The sequence below is a fragment of the Lepidothrix coronata genome, unplaced genomic scaffold (genome assembly GCF_001604755.1).
Source record: "Lepidothrix coronata isolate B3197 unplaced genomic scaffold, Lepidothrix_coronata-1.0 Scaffold135, whole genome shotgun sequence".
Taxonomy (NCBI): Eukaryota; Metazoa; Chordata; class Aves; order Passeriformes; family Pipridae; genus Lepidothrix; species Lepidothrix coronata.
The window spans coordinates 659688-679996 of NW_016690315.1; the positions used below are offsets into that span (position 1 = coordinate 659688).

General features: G+C 38.4%; 1 protein-coding gene across 3 annotated transcripts in view; it reads left to right on the forward strand.

Annotated features, from left to right (window-relative positions):
- The window catches only part of POLA1 (DNA polymerase alpha 1, catalytic subunit), a 195300-nt gene that overhangs the window by 3630 nt on the left and 171361 nt on the right, over positions 1-20309 (forward strand). For 2 of the 3 annotated variants that reach the window (XM_017827154.1, XM_017827156.1), the window contains exons 5-14: positions 453-568; positions 814-876; positions 2305-2403; positions 3631-3826; positions 4046-4235; positions 5138-5316; positions 8704-8816; positions 9279-9395; positions 16253-16327; positions 17444-17582. In XM_017827154.1, coding sequence (XP_017682643.1) covers positions 453-568; positions 814-876; positions 2305-2403; positions 3631-3826; positions 4046-4235; positions 5138-5316; positions 8704-8816; positions 9279-9395; positions 16253-16327; positions 17444-17582 — 1287 coding nt within the window. The remainder of the gene's footprint in view (positions 1-452; positions 569-813; positions 877-2304; positions 2404-3630; positions 3827-4045; positions 4236-5137; positions 5317-8703; positions 8817-9278; positions 9396-16252; positions 16328-17443; positions 17583-20309) is intronic. The other variant, XM_017827155.1, reaches the window with a different exon arrangement.

The following is a 20309-nucleotide window of genomic DNA, read 5'->3' on the forward strand; positions in this document are numbered from 1 at the left end:
GTGTGGTCTCTCTTGGCCACTAAACACCTGCATGCTTTAAAGAATCTGGGATCACATGATTTTCCCAAGTTTTATGAGGCTGGTGGAAAACTGAGAAACTGAATCTGATGTTGAGAATCCAAGCCTAGTGCCAAACATGTGGACATTCTTTTTTTTTTTTTTTCCAGGAGATGCTTCCATGTAAAGTATCTTGGTCCTTTTCCTGGAGTATGCACTTGAGTAAGAGCATCTCTGATGTGACTAGGAAAGATAGGGTGCTGATAGGGTTTTGCTATTTTTTGTGTGTGCATGACAGCTCTTAAAAAGCTGAAGATGATCAGGCTTCATTTCAGCCAGCAGTGTAAAGGTGGAAGAAGTGGACTACTTTGGCTGTCTCTTCCTGCTAATAACTGGACCCTTAAACATTGAGCTTTTCTGATGTAAAATTCACAATTTATTTTTTTTTTCTGTAGGAAAAGGTGGCAGAACATCTACGGTTGATAGAAAGAACATGAAAAAATCTGTGGTGTCAAAGCCAAACACAATCAAGTCTATGTTTATAGCCAGTGCTGGGAAGAAAAACACAGATGTAAGTTTTTACATTTTTGAATTTAAATGTTTCTGACTTGTTTAAAGTGTTTTAGTGGGAGTGGAATAAGCCAAGGGCTCATTTCAGTTTCTTGTGCCTAGTAAGACATGAACATCTATTACGATCTCCTGTGTATGCAGCATTTCTGAAAAAGTTGTGTGGAAACTGTTTAGTCATTTGCTGCTGGTCTCCCGATTAGGTTTGCACATGTAACTGAGAACTGTTTGGCTAATCTTACCTTGCAGAAAACTGTGGACCTGTCGAAGGATGATTTACTAGGGGATATTCTTCAAGATCTTAATGCTGAAGTAAGTATAGTAATGAAATCTGCTGGAAACACCTTAATTGGTTCTTTTTTTTTGCCATGGAACTTATCAGGAAAATACAGTTCTTTGTAAGACCAGAAGATCTGAGACTGGTTTTGTCCATAGCACATCTGCTTGGTATATTCCACATATGCGGAAGTTGCATGACTGTATTGGCTTAATAAGGCAAAACCACTATGACGTGATTAGAGATGGTTTATATTAAGGTGATGTAGAGCCTGTGCTAATGCAGCCTTCTAGGTTTTAGTCAGCTTGGAGTGAAGCAAAACTCAGCTTTATCTGAATCATGTGCACCGTACATCTGTGTCACCAGGCTTCAGCCAGTGCACTGTAGGATATTTCCATCTGTTGTGTTTGGGTTCATGAGAGGAGCTGAGGGAGGACTGTTTCAGCAGATGATGTAGCCTGAACGTCTGTCTGCCTCCTGCCTGCCACGATTTGCTGCAGAGAACCAGATTAACACTTCCTTTGAGTCAGGAGTGCAGGATGGCTGCTATGACGCGGTTTGGACTGTCTCAAATGAGGCAGTTCCTCATCGTTAATGATCTTTCAGTGCCTTAATGCCCCTTCAGCAGGATCTCTTAAAACCAAAAGGATTGCTCACATGTAAACCACAAAACTGCTGTAGTGGTGAGATACTGAGGTGAAATATGTTGTATTATAATAAGGTTAATCAGAGCAATAAAGGGTATAGGATGTCCCAATGTAAAGTTCTCTTGGTTTTATGCTCTTGTTATTTTAACCCTCCTTGTGACATCTGACTGTGAGTTATATCAGGCTACCAAACCCTCAGAACATTAGGCAAATGCATTTTAATGCTGTCAAATTTGTGGAATATTGAATAAGGAAAGTAATGCTCATAATTATACTATGGCTTCTATTTACTTAAATAGTAGTTATGTTTTGATTTTTTTGTGTTTTGATTGTTTTCTAAAATTTCTTTTGTTGTTAGCTCTTGATAGATATCTGTATATGTAAATTGGTTAAAATGTGTTTTCCTTTAGTGTAACAGTGCTGAAAGAGCACTTCTACCTTTCTTTAGGAGTGTATGCCCAGTGGTACTGCTTCAGCAGAGGTAAAAAACATACCACAAGTTATTCTGGTACTTGTGTGTTAAAGGCACAATTAGCTATGGAAACTCCCACTGTTTGGAAACTGTTTCACTTGTTGATGGCAGTTTTTCTCAGGCTGTTTACCAAAAAAATATAGTGCCTGTCTTAATGGATTGATTGCTCAGATAACTTACTCTTTTTACATGACTTAAGTTTTATATCAGGAAGTGTGTTTTCTTGGTTAATGAGAAATTCCAGTGTCCCTCTTTAATAGAAAATTGTTACTAACCAAGGCAAAAAAAAATGCTAAAAAACCACCTCTTCATTTTGTCACTTTGTTTTTTCTTTCAATATTCAGACAGTTCAACTAAGTCCACCACCAATTATAATGCTGAAGAGGAAAAGATCTGCTGGAGTACCACTGAATCCTTTCTCTGTGCAGTCCCAAACTTCCAAGGTAAAGAGGAAAAAAAAAATCTCAATAAGTATTTGGATTTGAATACTGTTGACTTTTGTTTCTGCTTCTAGAAATTAACATTCCCATTAGCTTCCTTAGCAATGTTACAGTGTAGCTTCATGCATTTTTCCACATCCCCTTTCATGTTAATACATAGACAGAATACAATTAGTTTTGTATTTTTAGTGTAGTAATAATACATATATCATGTTAGATCCATCACATGAAGGTGAGCTTCTGCTTTGTCTCTTTTCCAGAGTAGAAATCACCCTTGTGGCACAGAGAGGAGTATGTGAGGTGAAATAAGCCAGGAGTATTTGTGTGTGTGGGAAAGGATAAGAAACTAATCTTCTGCAGAAATGTAAAACAAATGTAAAATTGAAGCTGTAGATAGAAGTTTGCCCTAGTGGAAGATTTTGGAGGGAAAGGAGGGATGAGCTGTTAAGGGTGGAAGGCTGGCATTTTGTTAGGAGTTCAGGTGAATGAGAAGGACTTTATAACTGGAATCCAATGAGATACTTGGTAACAGTCTGTAGAGGGAAAATGCAGTCATGTAGATATATCTGATTTGTGAAACCTTGTGTAATGGTAATATCAACTCTTATGTTGCAAATAATCAGCAGTGCTTCTCATCTTAGCAGTTGTGTTTGAACCTAGAAGCAACTGGAGAAAAACAAAAGGGGACATCTAGTGAGAGAGGATCTTTGTCTTCATGGTGCAAAACAGTGGTCACTTTTGTAGGAAACATTGAGAAGGAAATTAATTCCCAGACTGGCCATTCAAGTGATGACTTCTGTGGCCCTAGGAGGAGCAATTGGAGATGTTAGAGAATTAAATGGATGTGGAGACCTGTTGTTGGTCATAGTGAAGGCCACTTGATACCACATCTTCCTTAAAAAGAGGTTCTGTAGTTGCTGCCATAGTGGTATCCAGAAAAACAAACTTTGTGCTTATTGTATCAGAATTTAATTGAATGCCAGCCATGACATGTAGTAAACTGGTTTTAAAAATTCTAGTAGACACATATCACAGCAGAAATGATTTAGTAGAGTTTAAAGTTTACTCTTGAGGAGTTTTAGTTACCATGCTAAAAAATATGTGGAACTTTTCATCCAGCCCTGGTTAGTAGTTCTGTAAATAGGAAATGCAAAGGTTTTTTTTATTCTTTTTTTGCTCTTATGAGTTGGGTGATTTTTTTTTTAATTTGATGGCTGAAATGTTTTTCAGGTAATCACCCCTATATCAAAGAAAGCTCCTGCTCATCTCAGAAAGGAAACCCTTCCTCCAGCTTCATGTCATCCTAAACATCCCAATTGCACAGCAAAATCTGTCAGAGTCTCTGAAAATGAGGATACCAAGTATGTGGAAAAACCTACAGAAAATGAGAGAATAGTGAAGACAGTAGGAGAGAAAGCTACTGAAGGTATCAAAAAGAAATCAAAACCCAGTTCTGGAAACTCTTTACATACAGCATATTAGTGTTAAAAACCTTCTTAATTTATACTACCTAGATGCTTAGATAGCTTAAATGGGGTATTTTGTTTGTGTGTTAATACTGTATATTATGTTCATGTTTATAATATGTTATCTATGCATCCTGCTGTAGTATACAGTGTGTCATTTTAACGATTCAAGCTTTTATTTCTGTCTGCAGGACTTGCAGATGATGATCAGGGGATGATGGATTTTGATGAGGAGGACTTTGATGAACCTATGGAAGCAGAGCATGTGGAAGCTATACCTGAGACAGCTGAAAACTTGAAAAGAGACAACAGAATTGAAAAGAAAGAGACAGAGCAGCTGGAATCAGAGAAAAAAGAGACATCTGCCTTGTAAGAATCTCTTTTTCTTCTTTTTTTTTCTTCCACCAAGAAGGCTTTCAGTATCCATAAACCTTAGATTTATTTTCATATTTGTCTTTGCCAAAAGGATAATTGTGATGCAGACAGAATGATGATAATGCTGTGCAATGTTTTTTTTTTTGTAGTGACATGCAGAATGATAACATGCTGATAGTTACTTAATTGGGAAATATTTGATGTTTTTGGGATTTAGCACGTGACAATATGTATTTCAGTACATTGAGGGGACTCAGTGTGGGTGTTGAACAGTGAACTTCGATGCCACTAAGCAAAAATGAGGAATTGCTAACGATGCTTATTCTAAGCAAACATAATATCATAGTATCATATTATTAGTTGTAGGTAAGAGTATTGTTGCTAAAAGTAATGGTGAACAGCCACATCTTTGGAAATAGGAAAAGAGGTGGTTTTTTTCCTGTTTGTTTTTTTAAATTGTTTGGAAAATCTTGAGTCATGTTTCCATAACAAATTATTTCAAACTCTAAAATATTTGAATTATGAGAAAGACCTAAATATTTAATGGCTTTTCAACAAAACAGTTTTGTTGAAATAATCTGTTGTTCCCACTGAGCAACTTCTACAGATGGATGGATATATTCCTTATGAATGACCAAGGCTGAAATACCAGGTGACTGATTTTTAAAGCCTGTGTGTGGTGTATAGAGAACCATACTTGTTTGTGGGTTTCTGCCTTTGCCACTCTCTTCTGCTTTTCAGGAGAAACCTGAGGAAACCCAACTGTTGGGAATGTTGCTTGGTAGTGGAAAGTGTAACAAACGGTGTGAGAATATAAGACTGAAAAAAAAGCAAAATGGTGATTATGGCAAAGGCACAATTTTACTTATTTCTTTCTTCTTCTGCAAAACCTGCAGAAGTTGTTCTCTCCCAGGTATCTCTTGTTGGGACAGAATTGATGAGGATGAAGCTGATCTAGTAGCAGCAGAAGTTCAGCTAGACCCCAATCTCCTTCCACTTGTGAATGGGGAAAATGATGAACAAGTCTTAAGATTTTATTGGCTGGATGCTTATGAAGATCAGTACAGTCAGCCAGGTAACTGTTCAGTTAAAGGCAGAAAATGCCATTCTGATTCTTTTTATTTAACTGGGATTTTCAGAACTTGCCTAGATTCCATCTAGATACCCTGTGTCTCTGTGCTCTCTAACTTGTACCTTCATCTCTTGTTTTTCTGCACCTCTGTCCTCAGAGCAGGACACTATGACTGGGAAAAGTAAGAATGTAATTTCTTGGCCTAATATGGTAGCAAGGAGGTAAAAGCGAGCTACCAGCTCTCCTGTATTGGTGACCCATTGGCCTTCTTAAAAATGTATACACTGCAGGAGCAAGCTGAATGTGTTAATTTCTTGCTCAGTGGTGCAACAATGGAAATGTTTCTGGAAATGTAACTTAAAATTCAGGTGGATTAATAGGAAACCTGTACAATAGCAGTTGCATGATTTTATACAGAGGAAAGGTATGTCTGTCAAGGGAGTAAGGTGGCCTGAAAAGTACAAGCTCTATATCCCCTGATTCAAACTACCTAAGTCTTGAAGATTGTCTTTGGAGTAACATTGCTGAGATACTCTGTGCAGTTGACCTGTGAATCCTAGCTCTCATTGTCTTCAAAACTGCATCATTCTGATCTGAGCTCTGACAAAAGAATCTGTATTCACATCTGTTCTAAGCGCTTCCCATCTGTCCCCTCATTTCATCAGCAGCTTCAGGATCTTGGGTTTCTAATTTGCACCTCATGTAGGTTTACCAGAAGGTTCTTCCATATGTTGTTGAAGGTTTTTTTGGGTTGATGTTGCAAGCATTGAGTCAGATACTTTTCTTTGTTAACACCTTTTGTTGTGAGTTGGGATGCCAAACTTAAATATAAGACTGTGCTGGGCTGAAGAGCTTGGTGATGGGAGTGGTAATAATCATAGATATCTTGATGAAATCAATGGCTTTAATATAAAATTGCTACTTTTAAAGATCCCACTATTGTTATTTTTCCTTTTTTTTTTGTCTTGTAAGTCAGTGGTTGCTGAATGGAACATAATTATGAAAGGATTTCTGTTCCTCGCATGCAAGGAGTGTTCTTTTCTCATTATGACTTTTTCAGGATTGAATAATAAAGACTGCACCTGTTTTCAATTAGTAATGTAGAAGGGAAAATTTTGATACTGCTTTTTGTTTAACATGTTCATGATCTTTGTTTATGCCTCATTTGCTGTGATGTCAAATGCATTGCCTGAAGAGTAAATACTATACCATAATCATAAGACTCTTTCAAACTTAATGATTTTTGGAGGCTTACTTTTCATAACTCCCTTTATGGTCTTAGGCAGAGAACTTGAGAATTGTAATCCTATTAACATTTTAAAGAAATAACGAATAAAACCTGCCCATTTTTTCCCCTCTGCAAGACATTTTCCGTGTGTCTTGACTTTGCTTACCTTTTGGTTCATTGGTAGCATGATCTTTCTTCTCACAGAGTTTGATTTATAAGCTTTACTCCTATTTTTTCTTTCCATAGTCAGGCTTGCAGAGCATAGGGCCCGATATTTCTTCTGTTTTTTTGGTTTTACATGAAATGTCTCTGAATCAAACTCTTTGACATTAGCACTGCTTTTACTGTGTGTGTGGGTGGTAATGCGTGTGTCAGTGTTCAACTGGGTGATCTCAAAAGGTTCCTTCCATTCTAAATTACTTTGATTCTGTGAAATCTGGATATTAAGACCACTTATTTGTCCATGCTAGAGTTGATTGAAGTTTGTCTTTGCAATCCAGGCAGCTTTTTATCCTGGATCATGTATCCTTCTTTGTACCTCACCTGCTCATATGCACCTCTCTGACAAGTTAACTACTCCATGCTCTTGATATTGCCAGCCTTCAAGCAACCAATTACTATTTTGTGGTCTCTCTCATAGTTTTATCTTTCTGTATGATACAAACCTGTCTGAGCTTTTTTTTTTTTTTATCCCTTACCAAAAAGAAAAGATTGCTGGGAACAAGAACTTCATCTTCCCTGTCACTTAAATCTGCAATTTTAGCTCTTTCTAGATACTTCTATTCAAACTATCTAAATCTTCAAGATTGCCTCTGTATTAAAATTTCTTAAGATACTTTGTTCAGCTGAATCTTGTATCCTTGTCTCATCATCTTCAAAACCTCAGCATTCTCTATCCTTGACAAAAGTAGTCTTGTTCACATCTATTCCAAGCACTCAGAAAATGACTTTTCATAGCCTGTCACTTTAACTTTGTCATCCATCTTAGTGCATCTTCACTGATTTATCTTTGATCTAATGGAGTGGAAAAGGTGCCTTTATGTCTGATAGATCTCATGGCAAAGATAAATTATGACTCTTAACCAAGGACTTGTTTGTGCATTGTCAGGCCAGGGAGAAATGCAGGTTCCAAAATTTTCTATGCATGAAACACTGTTTCTGAGACAGTCTCACTGCTGATATTTCTGATTTCATCAGTAGTAGTGTACTGTAGGAAGAGTGTCTCCTATGTAAATAAATTCTAAATTATTTGGAGTTTGAATGGAACTTGGTGAAGCCAGATTTCTGAGTTGTACTTGAACATTTTTTGTACTTGTAATTCATAAACTGTATGTGAAAGGCAGGTGGCTCCATACTATGTTATTTTAAAGTTTGGCATCATTTGGTTTGCAGTTTGCAGCATTTTCTGCTAATGCCAAGTTCTCTGGGCTCAAAGACATGCATGTACAATGATGACATGGTCCACAATGAAGTTAATTGCCACTAGTCTTGCTCTGTATAAGGTTTCTCAGTGTCTCCCTTGGTTATAACTGCTGTCTTGGCATCCAGGATTTCTTGCGATGTCATACATCTTTTGATGTCCTCATTTCTTAAAAATAGTCACTTGAAAACTTTTTACCGCTGATCAGCTTCTAGTTGTTGTCTTCAGAATGTATTTCTATAGGTTTTATTGGTAGTGCAGTCTTGGTCCATTGTACTGAAGTGCAGGGAAGAGGAGTTAATGTGCTGGTCTGGCTGAAGAATGAGAAATTGTAGATAACATGTTACAGGATTGATTGGCAGCACAGGCATTCTGATAATTTTCAGCTTTCACTGACATCTCTCTCCTTCCTCCCTCTCCCCAGGGATTATCAAACTACTGTAGGTAGAAAGGAAATCAGAACAGAATTTTGAGACTGGCTGTGTGATGCCATTTTGAATTTTACAGATCAGGTGTTACTATAGCAATGGAGGTAGAGACATGAAAAGTGATACAGGTGTCTCTTTGTAAAGCTGGTGTTTAAAACAATTCAGAATGTGCTGATGCATCAGAAAGATTTGTTGTTCAAGGACCTAAACCAGAAATGGTTGTGTTTCTCTGCAAGAATGCATTATAAGCTGCTTTAAGCAACAATAAGAATGATTAAGAATCACATACTGAATTCTTTACCCTTTTTCCTTAGGTGTGGTATTTTTGTTTGGCAAAGTTTGGATTGAATCTGCAAACACCTATGTCAGCTGTTGTGTGACAGTGAAAAATATTGAGAGAACTGTTTATCTACTGCCACGTGAAACAGTAAGTATGACTTTTAAGCAAGTCAAACATAAGTACCTTTCATTCTGCTTATGGCAGGTTATGAGTTCTAGCAGTGTGTTTATGGGAACTGTTGAAGCCAGTGTTGTCTGATGGAGGTGGTAAAGTTAAAAACAATGTGTATGCAATATATCACTCGTGAGATGCAGAGTAGAGTGTTGTGGCTTCCCCTGGCCACAGCCAGCAACTGCAGACAAATTGTTACCTTTAGACTTGCTGTTTAGCAAATAAAGTAGTCTTGAAGCATTATTAGAAAACTTAGTGCTTTTTAAACATTCTGTTTCAAATACCGTTTTCTAAATTTGGGGGGTTTTGGCTGATTGTATTGTAGTTTTTCATTAACAAAGAGATACATGATTCATAATAGCAAAGCAAAATTCAACTCACTGGTAATGTCTGCTGGCATTTTTTGTTAATTTGTTAAACTTGACTTCTGTTTTTGAGGAAATTGACCTATCTACTGGTAAAGAGACGGAGACTCCGGTGACTATAATGAGTGTTTTCAAGGAATTTAATGACAGCATTTCACCAAAGTATAAGATCATGAAGTTCAAATCCAAGGTTTGTTTACAAGCATCCTATTTGGTCATTTTCTGTGGTTGTGGTTGGTAAGGTGGGAAGGATGTTGAAACACTGTCCAGTGAGGGAGGTTATGCTGAAATGCAAATATATAACACCTGACATGTGTAAGTGTACCTGCTTGTAAAAGCCATCCCAGTGTCTTCCCAGATATCTGTACTCCTTTAAGAGCAGTAAATCTGCAACATGGTTGTTCCATAATGCTTTTGAAAATACTTATTTATTACCTTCTTTAAAACTGGGTTGAACGTCAGACTCTCTTGCTGAGCTGTGTTTTTGAGAACAGATAAAAGTGCTGACACCTAAAGCCTGGGTATCAGCTCATACTGTCAGAGTTTAAAATGAATCATTGGGTTGTCCAGCAGATAACTCACTATACTGGAATTAGACTGTCTTTGCATTTGGCCAGATATTTTATTGAAGTTTATCTCTTGGCATGTCTCACCCTTCCTCTCACCCTTGCTGATTTATCTTTTTAGAGTGCATGCTGTTCAGAGCATGGATTGTCGTAGTGTGGCTGTGCAAGAGGGAGCAAGTTGTGAGGGTTGTCATTCAGTCTTGAAAGTTAAGCTGTTCTGGTCTTAGAGTTATGTACAGTAGTTTTAACAGTGTTATTTTACTGCGCTCTTTTACTGTGCTCTCTTTGCTCAGCAGATCCTTAAAATAACATTGGAAAAAGAAAATATTGCTATAATGGAAACCTTGCACATACATTAATGTAATAGTTGTCATAAGACTGCAGGAAAAGAGCTGATACTGCTGATTGTGTTACAGATTTGGACTGAATTAGTTTGCTAGTGGGAGAAAGCTTTACTGTCCATTTGCATAGAGCATTTGTCTTTTGGGGTGGAGGGCAGAGGTGGGAAGCTTGGGTGGGGAAAGCTCGCAAACATGCAAGTTAGGGGAAAAGACTGGTTCTGAGTGTGCTCAGAAACTTTTCTATTTTTTGAAGTAATTAGTCTGGCAAAGCTGATTTTCATTAGTTGTAACTTTTCATTAGTTGTAACTTTTCCCAGCCTGGCAATGTTGTGACTTCACAGAATTCATCGCTAAATAGTTGATTAGGAAGTTAGATGGCAAGTGAAAATGCAGAAAGAATAGAATTTAACAATATGTAAATAAAAGGGGGGAAATAAGACAAATTTGTGTGGTAATTCAGGTTGGAAAGACCCTCAGGAGGTCATCTAAGCCAAAGCTACAGTAATTCTGAAAGTTTAAGGTGTTAAAGTGAAAATGTGAGCAGTATTTCTCAAGCAGAAGAGTCATGCAAGACATGACGTATTTTCGGCAACTTGTAGGTTAGTGCATTATGCACAGAATTCAGGGAAAATGTGACATTAGTACTTTGTAAAACTTTTTCTTTGTTCTAGCTTATTTTCTCTCTCAAAACTGTGATGTAGCTTTAGCTTTTCCAGTTTTTGCTGTTATTTCTCTTGTATAGGTGATTATGACTGAATTACATGTTGGATTGGAAAAGAATGAATTTAACAATAGATAAAAACCAAGTTTCTGATAGCTTATTGTTCAAAGATCCTTTCAGGAATGAGGGAGAAAACTCATAGAAAAGCAGTTCTTCATTAAAAGAGAGGATGCAAACACTTGTACTCTAGAAATGGAAGGAGGGAGAAAGGTCTCCAAAAAGATGCGCATCTGCTAACAGTGTCTTCCATCTGTTCCATGGTGTGCTAGGGAAGAATAATGTGAATGAGGTAATAAGAGTAATATAGTTTAACCTTCAAAGATGGCTTTTAAAAATCAAGGTAAACCTGTCAAATTTTTACTGAGCTTACACAGAGCTCAGGGTGAAGGACCCAACAGTCTTGTTGGGATACATGACTACAGAGCTTCTGGGGTCCTTGGGTGTAACACAGGAGTGATCCCTGGCAAGAATAGGGAAGTAGGAGCACTAAGACACTGTTCAGATTTTCCCTTGAATATTATAACATTTGGTCACCCTCATGGGGAAAGATAAACTCCAGCGACTGCAGGTACAGAAGACGGTAATAGAAGGATGAGACAAAAGGAGAATCTGTTACACCAGAGAGAACTATGAAAGGTTTAATTTTTTTAGCTAGTAAAGTGAAGAATAATGATCAGACCTGTTTGCTCTTTAAAAACATTAAAATGGGATGAGCAGCAAGAAAGCTATTTAAAGGACAGTTTTAGCAAAAGAGCAAATTTGCAATTTTTACTTCATGAATAAATTAGGCAGGATAGTTGGGGGTGCAGAGAAGCTCTGAAATAATCTGCCAGAATTGTTTCTGAATTGTAAGAATTCAAATTATGTTTGAATTCTTCAGACTCTTCAGTAAACTGAATTTTACTAAGAGGATAAAAGCTATCTTGCTTTATTTTGCTTGTGTAATTTTCTGCTAATTTTAGTCCTTACTGCCTTCTGGAATGCTTTAATGAGAACTGGAGCTAGTGGGAGAGTATGGCACTAGTAATACGAGGGATAAGAAAAAAGACAGGATAGTAGAACAGGGCTGTTTGTGGGGTTTTTGGAGGATTATTCAAGGAAGTATTACAGTAACTCAGATATTTCAGATTACACAAAATTGATATGAACCATTGGCACCAAATTTGGCCAGGCTTACATCTCTGCAGCAAGGGAGGCTTTGTGCTCTCTGCAAGATAATTGTGGAAGTAGTGGGGTTGTCCCATTACCGTGTCCTCCTTTTCTTCTGTTTGAGATACCTGAATTTCCCTGGTTATCTACCTTATTAATCTGTTTTCCATAAGGAGTCATCATCTTCCTTTTCATTCCAGTCATACCACCAGAGATGTGTTGTTACACAACCCTTGCATATGTGTTTTCACAGGGGTGTGCAGGGCTCTCAGATTGAAACTATTTGTGCCACTGACCTAAAATGAATGCTGCAAAATGTGATCTCTACACAGTTGTGCCTGTGTTGTTAAGAGCTTAATGTGCTTTAGAAGAACTCCCCTGCTCTGTGATGTGCAGCCGGTGGTTCACCACTGTGTTGTTAAAGGTTGGTGTTTTGAAAGATTTTAAAAAAGCCAATGGCCATGTTGCTCAGGTGATGAGAGTGCTCATGAGTAATTCAGAGTAACATGAAGTCTCAGTTTTTGTACAGTACTGTGAAACTGAGAAACTACTCTTCTTGATCATGAGCTAGAAATCGGGGAGGTTACTACATACCTGTCATGCACCCAGCGTTCAGAATACAGCTTTTTGTGATGATGCAGAGAGAGCCAGTATTTGTACTGAGACAAGTTGTTCCCTGTGCATCTTGGCCTTGCCAGCACCCAACTTTGTCCCTGTGAACAGATACACTTGAGCCATATCATTTCCTCCTGCACCTGCTGCTAATTGTAGCTTCAATGGGTTGCACTGCTGCCAAGTTAGCAAGTCTTCACAAATCAATTTGAAAGCAGCCTTACTCCACTTAGGAACTTAGCAGCTAATCACTGCTGCTCATTTCTGCTCTCTGAAGGGCCACTTGAAGGGCAGATTACTCTGCAGCAAAGCATTCATTCACTGCAGTTGTGACCAGACGCTGGTGTAATTGAGCTGAGCTCTGTGGAATAACGCAGATGAATCACTGCAGCAGACTATTTTTATACTGTGTTCAGCTTGCGTTTGCAACAAGAACTTGTTTGAAGCCTGAGAGGTTGTTGGTTTTTTTTTTTTAATTAGAAAAAAAGGAGGGGGGCACCAGTGATATGTTCTAAAAGCAGTGCATTGCCATCTATTATGTTACAGCTCTGATTTGCTCTTTGTGTGAGGTGCTGGTTTGGCTCAACAGTTCAGATCTAGGTTTCCATGCTAATCTGCCGTGCTGATCTGGCTTCACAGTGGTGCTCTCGTACCAAGTTATGTTACACTTCTGCTTCCGTGTAACTGTTGATGCCATAGTAGTTTCTGGATTTGCCTGCTTCCTATTTATAGCTCCCCTACCCAGGCTTTGCAGCCTTACAGCTAAAATATTATTTGAGGCAACAAGCTTAGCTGCTGATTGTAGTGCCCTGAAGGAGCTGGTGCTGATGCAATTAATTTAAGGAAAAAAATCCAACCATCCAACTCCAATCCCAAATAACTTCAAGTTTACCTAACTCTGCATGTGATTTTTAATTTGTAAATTTTATTCCCATCTTGGTTTTTCTCATTAAAGTTTCCCTAGTGATGTGTTATGCTGAGTCTTGTGTATAAAGTGCTGAACATAGTACATTTTCCAGTGAAAAATGTGATTTTTAATTTAAGGTGCCTCTAGAAATTCTTTTAGTGAAGTAATGTGCTAGCATAGTTACGGCATAACATAATAACAGTAATACCTAACAGCAGTGCAGATGTTTTGTACCTGTTACAGGGCATGGCATTTCAGCAGGTGCTACAACATTGTTGCACAGGGTACTATAATTGTTTGAAAAATTAAGGTAGTTATTCTTAGAAACTGACAAGCTGTGCGTGTTGTGGAAAATCATTATTATTCTTGAAGAAAGCAGAAGTGATACTTAACTTCCAGTAAAGTTGTACTGAACTGCTTTAATGGTCTTTGTTAGAGATGTGTAAACAAACTTGACTACTTTCTAGTAAAACTCAAGTCACTGAAAATGAAAAATACAATAGTGTCATAGAAATTATTCTCTTCAAAGCATATAATAAATTAAACAGCTGGCAGATAGTTGGGAAATCATCTCCTCTCTGAAGTGCTGGCACATAAAAAAATGCAGTGTAAAAGGAGGAGCTGTGTTCAGTTACAGGGGCGCAATCTGATTTGGTATCACAGACGTGGTGGGATAGGATGTGGTTAGGACAGGCTGGGATGGCAAGGAGGGAGGAGTCCCTTTTGTATGTTAGAGCAATGGGAATGCATGGAGCCCTGCCTGAAGGGGGGCAAAGAGCTGGTCAGGATTAGAGGATGGATTGATGGAAGTGACATCATGGCGAAGAAAGGAAAGCCAAAGCCCCTGTGGAGTTGAATCTCGTGAGGGTGACAAAGAGCAGCAGGAAAGGCTTCTGTAGGTACAGGCAGACTAGGAAAGAGGTGCTGCTGAAAGGGATGGGAGATGTGGTAACACAGGTCATGGAAAAGGCCAAGATACTCAATGTCTTCTTCGCCTTGGTCTTTACTGCTAAGTCCAGCCTTTAGCAATCCCTGACTCCAAGAGACCAGAAGGAAAGCCTGAAGCAAAGAAGACTTGTCCTCAGTGGAGAAGAATCAGTTTAGGGCACATGTAAACAAATTGGACAAATAAAGGCGCATGGGACCTGGCGGGATCCACCCATGAGTGTGGAGGGAGCTAGCCAGTGTCACAACGTGCTTGGGAGTGTTCCATGTGGATTTACAAAGGGGAAATCAGGTTTCACCAAGCTGGTAGCCTTCTGTGAAGAGAGGGACTGGCTTGGTGCACAAGGGAAGAGCGGTGACTGTTGTTTATCTTGACTTTAGTAAGGCTTTCAGTGCTATCTGCCATAGCATCCTCATGGGCAAACTGGTGACGTGTGGGATAGGTAACTGGACAGTGGGGTGGACTGAAAACTGGCTGCAGTGCTGGGCTCAAAGTGTTGTGATAGGTTGCACAAAGTCCAGGTGGAGGCCAGTCGCTGGTGGTGCACTCCAAGGGTCAATACTGGATCCAATCCTGCTTAGCATCTGTGTTAATGATTTGGATGATGGCAGAGCACACACTCAACAGGTCTGCAGACAGTACAAAACCAGGAGAAGTAGTTGATACATTATATGAATGTGCTGCCATTCAAAGGGACTTCGACATTCCTGATCTACAGGAATCCCATCAGGTTCAAAAAAAGGGAAAAAGTCCTGTACCAGGACTGGAAAAACCTCCGGCACCAGTAGATGTTGGTGGCTGAATGGCTGGAAGGCACCTCTGGGGTGAAGGACATGTTGATCTTGCTAGACATGAGGTTGGACAAGAGCCAGCAATGCACCCTTGCAGCAGAGATGGCCGTGGGCTCTCGGGGCTGTGTGAGGCAGTGCCAGCAAGTGTCAGGATTTGGTCCTTTCCCTTTTGCATCCCTGGTGAGCACTTGGGGATCACTGTGTTCAGCTGAGCTCCCCAGTGTGAGAAATATGTGCATTTACGAGATCAAGTCCAGAACAGGACCACAAAGATTATTACAAGGCCTGGAGCATCTGTTATGTGAGGAGAGGCTGAGAGACCTGGGACTGCTCAGCCTGGAGAAGAGAAGGTCCAAGGTGAGGGATTGGTGTGCAGATATTATTGTTTACAAACATTTGGTGAGCATGAGTAAAGATGACTCTGGCAGACAGGATAAGAGCAGTAGGTACCATTTAAAACACTCAAAATTTATGAGAACATAAAACACTGCTTTACTGTAGGGGAGATTAAGCACGGGCACAGGTTGCCCAGAGAGGCTGAGGAGTCTCCATCCTTGGGGATATTCAAAAGCTGGCATGAGAGAGCCCTGAGCAACCCCCAGCTCTGAGTAGGCAGCTGGACTAGACAATCTCTGGAGATCCCTTTCTATCTCAGGCGTGATTTTGTGGAGGTCTGCAGCCACCAGTTCTCATGAGTGTGTCTGAAACCTGTGAATTTAAAGAATGTTCCTGTTTCCGTAGCCACCATGTTTTTTGTTTTGTACTGGCTAGTATACTTGTAAGTCAATTCCATAGAAACATTTCATGCTAAAAAACCATGCAGAGATTAAATACAGGAGCTAAAACATTCTTAGTATCCTCAGCTGGTTATAATGAGTTGCAAAATTGGTAATAAAAGATCAAGGCCATGATATTTGAAATGTATGTTTTGGCTGGTCTTTATTTCTTAACTTTCCCTTTGGACAAAATGAATATTTAGTTGAGAGATACTGAAAATATCTTTGTTTTATATAGAAAGTGGAAAAATACTACGCTTTTGAGATTCCGGATGTACCAGCAAAATCTGAATACTTAGAAGTTAAATATTCGGTGAGTACAATTAATCTGACAAAATACTGTTACTTGCTTTCTTATCTAATTAAGAATTTTATGGTTTTACTAAATAAAAATATTTGCAGGATTTGATCTTTAGTAGCTAGTGGCTGTACCTCTTTTGCAGTGTGCATTTAGTTCCTTGTTATCGTGTAATAATAACAACAAGAAAAAAAGAGGTTAATACCAAAACTTGTGACTTTATTTTTGTTATTCTTTATATGTCAGTTAGTCCTTAACAAAACAGTTCATTACCAGGTTACCTATAACATGGTGATTTGTTAGTGTTCACTCTAGTTATGTAAATGAAACATGAGGGAAAAATTTTTTTCCTACAACTGTTGCATTTCTGCCAACTTCTTCCTGAATTATTATTTGCTTATTGATTTTTTCACAATCTATATTCCAAATTTTCCTACTTTATTTTTTATCACCTACTGATGTCCATAATATAGCCAATTATTCTGCTTGCTTACAAATAGCAGCTGGGTGAGAAAGACTTTTGTTAAGACCTGTAAAAGTGAGCAGCAAAGATGGAAAAATTCCCATGATAACATCAGTAGCTATTCTTTATTAGCAAAAATACTTAATTTGGTTTCAAACATAAGAGACTCAGCAGTCTTGAACCTGTTGGCTTAGTTGCTGGGACAATGCCTTTTTAAATAACTTTTTTGTACTGGATTTAGGTGCAAAAGCAGCGTCCCATAGAGATTTGCTAGCTGTTTCAAATTCTTCTTTAGCTATGCAGGAACACTTTAACCAGTCATTCTGTGTCCGACAAGATTAAAGCTGTAACTGTCTAATGAAGTTTACAACATGAGCAGTTTCTGTATTAAAATGGTCATTGAACATTGCTGTAGTCTTGGCTGATGTATCCAGTATGGATGAAGAACTTCAGCGTGTTTTTTCATTACTGTCCTGATTTTTAAGTTGAGCCTACGGTGTAAATTCTTCAATTACTGTCAGGTATTAGAGGGTATGGCTTTGCTTGGGGGAAATGACAGTGATTTCAGGTATTGTGTAGTTTTTTGTTAAGGTCTGTCTGAATAGGGTGTGTCAACCTTGAAGACTTCTGTGGGGTGAAATGACTCACTGCTCTCTGTTACTTATTAGGCTGAACACCCTCGGCTTCCCCAAGATCTGAAAGGGCAAACATTTTCACATGTGTTTGGAACTAACACCTCTAGCCTGGAACTTCTCTTGATGAGTCAGAAGATCAAAGGACCGTGCTGGCTGGAAATAAAAAATCCACGTATGGTGGTTTGCGTGTGAAATACTTGGTTGCTGGAAAACACATATAATTATAGATCAGGGGGAGGAGGAAATTTAAATTTTACTGATGAATTATCATTTTGTACATTAACCTTGCATTTTATTGGTTTAATTTTCATTATCTAGTACAAATTGGAACTTATTCTTCCTTTTTTTTGTGAGAGCTATCCGTATAAAGTTGTACACTGTACGGATGAGATTATAACTTTGAATGGTAGTAAGAGGGATCTGTGTAGTGCCTGGCAGCTGCTCTTTGGTGCATAGCCTAATGCCATGTACTAAGCTGAACTTAGTTGGCTAGGGAATTATTAATCTTTCTACTCTTGGTCACTTAAGATCCATTTTTTTTTTCTGCAGATGTATCTTTTTAAGAACAAACTGCTGCTGGATGGCTTTCTTCTTTGTGTCTTAGGGTTGTTTTTTTTTCTGACATTTGGAAAAGTTTGTAGTGTGGAGCTCTTTCAGTTTTAAATCCTTTCTCCCTCATGAGTGACATGCACGACTTACAGGTGGTTATGCCACTTCATTCTGACTTGGTTACAGCCCTTTATTCAATGTGTGTTGCATATTCCCAAAAACATAGGGATATTTATCATACTGGACAAAACTACATCTGTTACTGCAATCTCCTTGGGGCTCTTCCAGTGCAGAATTGACCATATGAGTGACTGACACCAGGAGGATTCTCCTCTGCTGCAGCTTGCTCAGTTACTGACAAAGCTGATACCACTAAGAATTTGGAGCTGGAATGGAGAAGACAAATCCCTGACTGACAAAAGAAGGATTAGCTGTGATGGGTTTTCCACCCAACATTGGCAAGCATCAGTGTACTTTCTGATATTGATTTTAAAGGCCTAAGGGTGGTTTTTCATCTGCACTCTTTCCCCAAGAATTGACTTCATATTTCTTTGGCTTTTTCTTTCTTCACATGAAAAGAGTCCAGAGCTGTTTTGTTCCTCATATTCAGTATGCCAAAAGTTAGGGAAATGATAACCAATGGTTCAGGCAATATTCAGTTTTAGTTAATGCTGATATGTGTTATCTCCCCTTAGAACTACATTGCCTGAGCTCAGATACTGATTCCATATCAGAGCTAAATGGCAATCTGAGGTAGCTCTTTTTTTCCACTCCCACATCTATATTAGAGCCTTCAGGTTCCAGAGACAGTCTCTGTCTTGGTATCAGAATTGCTCATTTCAGAACTGTCCTGCCCACTCTGTTGAAAACTGACTGTTAAGCTGACTGGTAATATTTATGCAAATTTCTGTTAATGCACTGGATTTTGTGCCCCAAAGCTAGGTTGTTGGTTTCGGTGGTTTTTTTTTTGTTTGCTTGTTTTTTGTGTGTGTGTGGGTTTTTTTGTAGTTGTTTTGTTTTGTTTGTTTTGTTTGCTTGTTTTTAAGTTGTTATGTGTTTTTTGTGGGAGGTGTCTAATTTATCAGAAGAGTCTTGCTTTCTTGTGTGGCTTCCCTTACACACTTCCCATAGAGGATAAGAAATATACCTGGAAAGTTTAGAGTAAGCAAGTCCCAAACCATTTGAAAAGACTTGCACAACTTCTTTAAAACATGTCACCAGTATTCATTACGAAGCTGTCTTTGCAGCTGAGTAGCAATGCTAGGTGGCACCAGAGCTTTTCTAGAGCAGCAGTCTCCAGTCTTGCACACCACTGTCAGTAAAATATCGAGCATTATTCCCAGTATATAGATAGTCATTTATAGGTTGTATACATGTACTACTGTAAAAATATGTTATATATATATATTATAAATTAAACACAAAAATAGGAATTAAAAAGGATGAGTTATGTAAAATAATGACCTTTTAAAGTATTTTATTTGTTAATGTTACAGAAAATATTTTCTTACCACACCCCAGTGGATTATCTTGTGCAACCCACTTTTGGAGACCACTACTTTATAGAGTGCTAGTTGAAGCTCTGGGTGTTAAGATGTTTGAGATCAAAGCAGAAAGGTCTTAAGCAGTTGATTGGCTGTCTTCCTTTGGAGAGATCGTCCATGTTTTATATATTAAGATATTTTAGTCAGCTACCTGTTTGCATTTAGAGCAAGAATAATGAGAGAAGGTAAAATAAGTGGGCTTCCAGGGAGGGTCAGAGTTTTCAGGGAGTAAGAAAAGTAGGTCTAACAATAGCTGACTTCAAAAGGTTAATCTGTCAGAAATACAACCTCTGCTTCTTTCTGCTGTAGTGAGTTACCTCATCAGCATCTTTTATGAATGATCCCTTTTGTTTTTTAAAGCAAGCAAAAAATACAGGCCAAAAAATTCTCAAATGATAATGGAAGGTGGACATGTCTTTTTTTTGTCCATCCAATTTTTTAGCTCTTGTGCACTTTAAATAGCTTTCCATGGTCTGTATTACATTTTAGGATGCCTTACACTGCCAGGGTAGGATGAACTCTCTTACAAAATCTGCCATCTCTTTATTTCCATAATTGTGTTTTGGAAGGACTATATCTAAAACAATTAATTCTGTGGTGCATTTCAGTCAGTCAAAAGTTCTTGTTCTCATTCAATCAAAACTCTTTTGATTAGCACTGTGGCTGCCTTTTCTCTAGCATTTGAGAGAATTCTTGAACATTCTTTCATTTCACTTATATTAATTTAATTTTTTATGAAGCCTTCTCCCTTTGAATGGACTACAAGATTAGATGCTAAGAGGTGATATGTTAATTTATATGGAATT